The sequence below is a fragment of the Atta colombica genome, unplaced genomic scaffold, assembly GCF_001594045.1.
Source record: "Atta colombica isolate Treedump-2 unplaced genomic scaffold, Acol1.0 scaffold216, whole genome shotgun sequence".
In the NCBI taxonomy this organism is placed as follows: Eukaryota; Metazoa; Arthropoda; class Insecta; order Hymenoptera; family Formicidae; genus Atta; species Atta colombica.
Window position 1 is genome coordinate 961483 of NW_017259312.1, and position 8279 is coordinate 969761.

At 27.9% G+C, this 8279-nt stretch overlaps 1 protein-coding gene across 1 annotated transcript in view; it reads left to right on the forward strand.

The window, feature by feature from the left end:
- The first annotated feature begins 602 nt into the window (after positions 1–602).
- The window catches only part of LOC108687743 (TWiK family of potassium channels protein 18), a 17866-nt gene continuing 10189 nt past the window's right edge, over positions 603–8279 (forward strand). Inside the window, exons 1-2 of the mRNA XM_018193680.1 lie at positions 603–902; positions 1147–1312. Of these exons, the coding sequence (XP_018049169.1) occupies positions 603–902; positions 1147–1312 (466 nt within the window). The remainder of the gene's footprint in view (positions 903–1146; positions 1313–8279) is intronic.

The window sequence follows — 8279 nt, forward strand, 5'->3', positions numbered from 1 at the left end:
TCATCAATTTTGGCAAAAAAATCCATTTCAAATAATATCAGCTCATTAATTGATATGCATATATTTTTGTGAAAAATTGAGAAATTGAAAGTTGAAAAAACAAATTACAATCACGGTCGTAATTATCACATATTAGTATTTTTGTATTATTTTGTATAATTATAAATTATAATAATAAATTAACTTAAGAAAAAAAATCTTATACAGCGCGCGTTCACTTAAATTTAAAATTAATGAGCGAGATTTCTCTGGCCTTCGATTGATGATGTTCGGTAAGATGATGTTAATGGAAACGAAATGGAACGAAGCCAATTACTTGACTGCGGTTTTCGAGCAATAATGTAAATTCTTGTGGTGACTTGGTTTCTTGCGATAGGCATTTTAATCGTCAATGAATTATTAAGAAATAGGGAATCAAAGGTTCGAAGTAACTGTTCCGCATGATTAGTCGTCCACGAGAGGGTACCTATACGTAGTGATATCGTAAACAACGGAGAGCAACGGCGAGAACTCAGTGAGAGTTCGGCGATTCGAAAGCGTGATGTTCGCGAATCGATCGGAAGTGATGCGATCGAGGTGACATTGAGAAGTCATAATCGTCGATGGAAACAGATAGGACGTCTCGTTCGTCAGTCAGTAGGAGTTGGCAACGCGGAAGTTATCGCGGCCGGAGCGGAAGACGGCGAAAACGCAAGCGGAAGCCATGGGGTGAGCGGATCGCCGACTGGATCAGGACGCTGATAGCATTCCTCTTCAGTAACGTCGGCATCGTGTGTCTAGTAGTGGGCTACACTATAGCGGGTGCCTTCCTATTCATCTACATTGAAGGTACCAGCTTGAACGTCGATCTCATCGAGCTAAGAAATTCAACGGCTGTCTCTCTTTGGGAGCTTACTTCTAAGGTGAAGAATTTAAATGAATCGAGCTACGCGCTATAATTTCTTGCAGTAGTGAAATCGAATGATATCGCCAAGAACAGATACGTAGAGATATACGGATTGTATCTTTTACAAGCTTTATTAACTATCTATTTTTACACATGTTTAGATTTGATCACTCTTTGACTAAAATATCGAGAGAAAACAACGAATGACATTATTAATATTTGATATTTATTTGTTTTGACATTGTTCATATTGCTTATAGGAAAATGTGTTTTCGGAAAAACTCTGGAAGGAGAAGGTAAGAAACATTCTCGAGAATTACCAAACGACGATAGTGTCAACTATAAAAGAACACAATTGTATGAAGAAAACTAAGTGGACTTTTGCCGGTGCTTTTCTGTATTCCCTTACCGTGATAACGACCATCGGTGAGTCTCGCTCTTATTACAATCAAATTGTTTGCAATTTACTTGTTGCTTGCAACTATACATTGTTAAAAATAAAATATTAATATTAATTTAAAGACGTGTAGTGGAATTTCTGAGACATGCAAAAATGTTAAAATTAATATTTTTTTGGTACAAAAATGTTAATTTTAATTAATGTCTCAGAAAGTTCACTATACGTCTTTAAGTTAAAATTAACATTTTATTTTTAATAATGTATCCGCTTTAATTTTAATTTACTTACATTTCTTAATTTATTTTAATTTAAAAATTAAAGAGTTAATTAAATGTATAGAATTATTCGTGCGCGTTTGTCTTTAAGAATTAAACGTAGCATGGAAAATGTAAGGGTAAATGTCAGAGAAATTTTTGAAAAATGTAGACAGTTTACTCGCTGCTGCCATACTAAGTATTACACGCTTATTTGCCCTGCTAATACCTAGCTAATGCCCATTTCTCTCGTCGTGACTGATTAATCTCATTAAAAGCTTTTATGCTAACTATGAAAATGTTTTAAGATAAAGTCTTCAGATTTTGTTTTTAATAATAAAATTGTGCGAGAGATTGACAACTTTGTAATATTTTATAAAATTAGTAAACTATGACCAAATATTAATACACAATTTATTTGAAATCATTATGCTAATATGTAGAATAAATTTGACATCTACTTTATTATAAAAACAAAATAAGTAATTTTTTTAATCGTATACATAATCTATCTAATGCATACATAATCTATCTAACGCATATAATGGATGTTGAGAACATCAATTTTACAACATGGTAAGAAAAATTTGACTAGAAGTTCTAGCGAGTAACATATTCTCCAAATAAGCAGCTACGTATACGTTCAAAAATAAAAGAAATGAATTTAAAAACAGACGGATTTTGAATTGAAAAATATATACATAAATCTTGGTCTGTTTGAAATATCAGGAAAAGGATATTAAAATCGAGAGAGAAAGAGCGCAATAATAAAAATATTCGTAAAATTCTTGTTAGGCAGTACTTATTATAATTTTTTCTGTTTTCAATATTATATATCATATTTTATTATATATCATACTTTATATCCGAATTACTTTTAAAATATTTAAAACGCAAATAATTAAAGTTGAAATTTATTTAAGCTTTTCTTTTGTTTGATAAGAAAGAAAATGCAGACTCATTCTATATCAATTGTAGAATAAATTGATTGCTTTATTTATATTTGTGTGGCATAAAATGTTTGCTATTTGCTCAACATTAATTATTTTCTTATTATTTTTATTGAAAGAAACAATTCAAAGATCTAAGACTAAATGTTAATTTCATAATGCTTTCTTCCTACACACATACACATTTATTTTTATATTTTTTTATATTATTTTTATATTTTATTTATACATTAAACATTTATTTATTTAGAAAATCCTAAGAAAAACCTTTACATAAAATTTTTTATTTAAATAAATATTTATTGAAAGAAACAATTTAATGATAAATTTGTATAAACTAATATATGTATAATTTGAAAAAATTAACTTAGCGAAATTTTATTAATCTTAATTTTTTACGGAAAGCTATTTTTTCGTCGATTAATCAGATCAATCACATATCAAAAACAAAATAAATTGAAAATTTCTTATTGATTTTTTGTTGTTGATGAGTGCGTACGAAAATTACTTTATTCTTAGATCTCTATCGCGATCTAATGTGTCAAAAGAGATCGAGTTATAGTATCAGGCAGAAAAATCAACGTAAAATGTTGGATAGTTACTACCATCCAAGCCACGAATAATATCCTGAGACGTAGGATTTATCATTTTCCGGCGCCATGGCAATGAAAGGATAAAGTGATATTAATGACTTTAACGTGATGGCGGCTTTGTTCTCAACGTTGTGCGTGCTACATCGTATCGGTATACTGTGTGCGAGAATGTGTGTGAGAAGAGTATAAATCATGATTACTCGGCGAAATTACACGAAAGGAATTACGCGATTCATGAGGCTATCGCATAAATTAGAAATACATGAAAATATTCACGGTCATATATGTATATCTTTGATATTCTAAAATATCTGTTTCCTCTAATATAAATCTATTTCAATATTTTTTTCAATATTTTTCAATGAATAGTTAGTGTCAATAATAGAGTATCCATTAGTATTTATTTAATGTAAACATTTCGATTAATATTACCTTGATATATGAAATTAACAAATACTATTGTATTATTATACAACATCTGATAGCTGGAATAATAAATATTAAATTATAATATCATCACTAATCATATAATTTACATAACTTTAATAGGATTCACCACAATTGACCATTATTATACTGATCATTATATAATATATTAATATCTGTGTTTGGAACTATTTTGGAAGGTTGCATATGAATAGTGGAATGTAAATTTCATTCGTGCATGCGCCCACGATAATAATTATTTTCAGTCTTTGACATTAGGTTGTTTTCATCAATTGGCACAATACAAAGTCACTCTAAATTAACATAAAATTAATTATGAAATTCGATAAGGATTCGATGCTCTTCGTGAAATGATAATCATCGATGAATTGCATGGCACATTAGTCAATTAATCCTAAATTCGCGCAATTTAGTTTATGATATTGCATCATTTAATAAATAAATAAATAAATAATTAAATTAATTAGTATCCTTTTCATTTTGACACACATTATATATCTTATATTATCTAATATTATCTATTTTAAGATACTAATTTAAGTAAAATAATGTTAGATATATGTATATATTGGGTTGTCCGGAAAGTTCATGCCGATGTTGAAGGAAAATTGAAATGCAGAAAATTTAAATTTTAGTATACATTTATTAAATTATAAAGGTTAGTCGGCACGAACTTTTCGGACAATCCAATACATATTAATACAAGTTAATAAAAACTTAAAGTATTTAAAATCTATTCGTCTCGAATTATATAGTTTTTCATAATTGTTTGACTTTTAAAGTGACTCTAATCACTAATAAATCACGGCTCTACTTTATTAATTATCTCAAATATCATTATTATTATTAGTCTTCAGCATAGTTAACCGACATTCATTGATAAAATCAATGAAAAATAGAACAGCGCTCGATGAAAGTCTCAAAATTGGATTATATTGCTCAACCGAACTTCCTGTATTTCCTTCGTATCCGATGTCCTTCGTAGAATCGAATCGCTACCGAAAATTACCTGTCGTATGTCTACGACGTGTTCCGCGACGACGAATTTGTGGACTGGCGAGGACTTCGTTAGGCCGGAAATTAATTAACGTGCGCTGATCGTTCGATCCCTCAGGATCGACGAAACTCATTCGTCCATTTATTTGTTCGTTCATCGCAAGAACATCGTTGATGGTCACCATCAACGATCGACATTCCACTTCGCTATTAATTAATTTCTTTAGTGTCCAATAGGCTAGGTCAGTAATTAATCTCCTGAACTAATAGTTACAATATTCGACGACATCATGCAAAATGCATTTTGCAAAAAAGACATTCCATTATTCTTTCACATAAATATACATACTTAATTATTTTCAATCCTTGGTGAAAATTTTTCTCATAATTTTTATACGAATTGGAACATTTTTCAGAAATACTCAGAAATATTCGGAAAGTTTATATCTTCTCTCAGAATTTTTCATACAAGTGAATTCTGAAATATTCTGAAACTTCTCATCCCATAATTTAAAAAAAATATTTTAAAAATGTTTTTAATTTTATAACATTTCATCAGGAATTATACTTATAAAAAAATCTTAGAAATTTTATGATATTTCGTAATTAACATATTTTTTTAAATTATGGGATGAGAAATTTCAGATATTTCAGAATTCACTTGTATGAAAAATTCTGAGAAAAGATGTAGATTTTCTGAGAAATGTTCCAATTCGTATAAAAAATATGAGAAAGTTATATAGAAAATTATATAGAAATTCTGAAAAATTACGTGAAAAATTCTGAGAAAAATTTTCACCAGGAATAAACAAGATATTATAATATAAGATATAATATAAAGATTATAATATAAAGGATTATAATAAATTAAATTCAAATGTAGTTAATAATTTTTCATTTTACTTATACATATATATTCTTTTTTTGGATAATACACATTAATCACAATGACCCGAAAAATATTCGAGTAAAAACTCAAATATACTTAGCTTATCTGCACATTAATTGCATTTATCTTTTAGTGTGCGAATTATAACGTAAAGAAGTTTTTGAAAAATATACTATAACATACTACTATAACATACTCAAGATTTTACTAAGTATTCAAATGTTATAATAAAGAAATTTCCTGTTACAAAAGAATCAATCTATTAAACTTGTCGCTCTCGAAACTCGATTAAAATCATAAATTATATATCTATTATATATACCTATTATATATACCTATTATATACCTATTATATTCGCAAACATAGAAAGAAATGCATATGGAAACACCGTCACTTTATATATTTTATTCGAAAATAACGCTGTTAAAAGCTTTTCAAATATTTGTATAAAACCCAATCAATCTCATCAAATCAGTAATTGATTGACTTGTATATACTTTAGCCTCAAATTTAGGAATCATGAAGCGAAAATCATAGCCTATCCTCCCACTAATTATAGTTTGTTACCAAGATCTATCTTCTGTCAAAGCTGAAGAAGCCTCTTAGTGATTTCACTTATTCTACAATCATATATATGTCGCATGTAAACAGAAATTTAAACGAGAGAACATAAACATGATGATTGCTACAGTAAACATATATTTAAAAATAATTTTTCATTTTTTTCTTAGTTACAGATTTTTTTTTAGTTAAAATTTATTCATAATTTTGTTAAAAATTATTTGTTAATTTTAAACTTTGATGTAAATTATGCGACTCAAGGTCGCATTATACAACGACAAAAGTTTAAACGGATCATATTCACGATGTCGTTCAAAGTTAACAAGAACTTTGTCAAAAATAAGTCAAAATATTTTATAAAATAATTATATTTTCAAAATAATAACGCGATAAATTAAAACGATTCGTACTATTATTTATTTGCTAGATTTTACATAAATAGCCATTGTTTCGATACAATTTAAACAAGCCTGAGAGTTATAATTAATCATACGTTAATTGCGACAGTTAATCGCGAGTTGAGAGAATGAGTTTCTCATCATCAAAGCTTGAACAGGAATGACTATGGAGATCTCTGTTGGAGACAAATTTCTTTATGCTAAACTTATAGATCTAAGAAAATCGCAATGTATGTACGATATTTGTAATCAAAAAAGTCGTTTAAAAACAGAGCGTTTTTGTTGGAAAAAGGGGTAAAATAAAAAATTATCTTGATATCTTATTTAATTTATGATATATAGTTGAATTACAGTTAATTTTGTTTAATATAATATTTTAAAAATTAAATTGTAAAATTCGGCTCTATACGCACCTTGTAGCTTTAATAAAAAAAGAAGCTGAGAAGGTCTTGTGACGTGATATTATTTCTAAGAGATAAAAGCATGAAGACATGTATCTACACTATAAACATGAGAAGCAGATCATTTTATTTATTGTATTATAATACTTTTAAAAGCAAATTACAAAATTGTCCTCTTAAGAAGTTTCGTAGCTTCGTAAGTAAAAAAAATTTTATGGCACATCTTTCTTCAACGCTACAATACATGATAGTGCAAGTATATATCTACACCTTAAATAAGATGTACATTAATTGACTCGTCACTTTTGTTGATTTTTAATTCTTTAAATGATTGCTTTTTGAAGATGCAAGGATCGAGCCTCGCCTTGAGTAAATTATATCTAATAGATACATGCGTAGCTTTATGTATGATAGACGATACATGCGTAGCTTTATGTATGCGCGTCAGTACTCTATATAGAAATCATGGTGTTAACGTGATTGGAGATACACGTGTATTTAGATACACGTGGAAGAGATCACTATCTACTATATATATATGTAATAAAAAGAAATATCAAGATAAGTTTATTCGATCGATTTATTTATCACTCAGTCCATTTTAAACTTAAACAATCTGTCCATAATTTATGTACGTCAGACTTACGATTTCTAAGCTAATTTTATATGCCTTATAATTTTGTGTACATGCTATATATTTCGAGATATATATTTAAATATATATTTTATGCATATTCTAATTTCCAAATTTTTCATATTACGTTGCATAAAATTATAAATTCTATCATCGATTTTAATACAAAAATAAAAAAATATATCCGTCTAAAGTGAATTTTATAAAATAATTTTATATGGCAATATTCTTTGTATTTGATAAAATACAGTAACTATTTTCGCATATTTAAGACAATATTTATTTAACAAATACAAATGTCTAAGGATATTTCCCGACTAACGTCAGAACATGAAGTTTAGTTTAATATTATTGGATACATTAATTTACTTAAGGATCCGAAGACAATAAGCCTGTTCTTTTTAACTAAACTTTCACCACACCAGTTTTTTCTTCCTTTTCTCTTCAGGATGAAAGAAGAAAAAGAAAAATGAATTGGTGCAAAAATTCAACCAAAAAGAACAAACCTTATATTTCCAATTCATATCAGATATTATAAATATAAATAAATATTACTTTACTCATAAATATTACTTTACTATTGACTTTACACAGCTCTTTTAAATTTCTTGGCTCTACTCTTTTTCGTCATCCAATTATGAAATAGTTTGGAACACAGGACAGTGCCAATTTATCATTGTATCTAATTTGCGATATGCTTCATGTTTTCATTTCAACCTGTTATAATATCATGAATTCTCTTTTCTAACGTGTTTTTTCTTTATGTTATATTATTGTAATAAAATTTTAATTCATGATAGATTGTCATCAGACTGATGAAGATTTACAATTAATTTAGATTTAATATAGTCGAAACGTACCATTGTGAC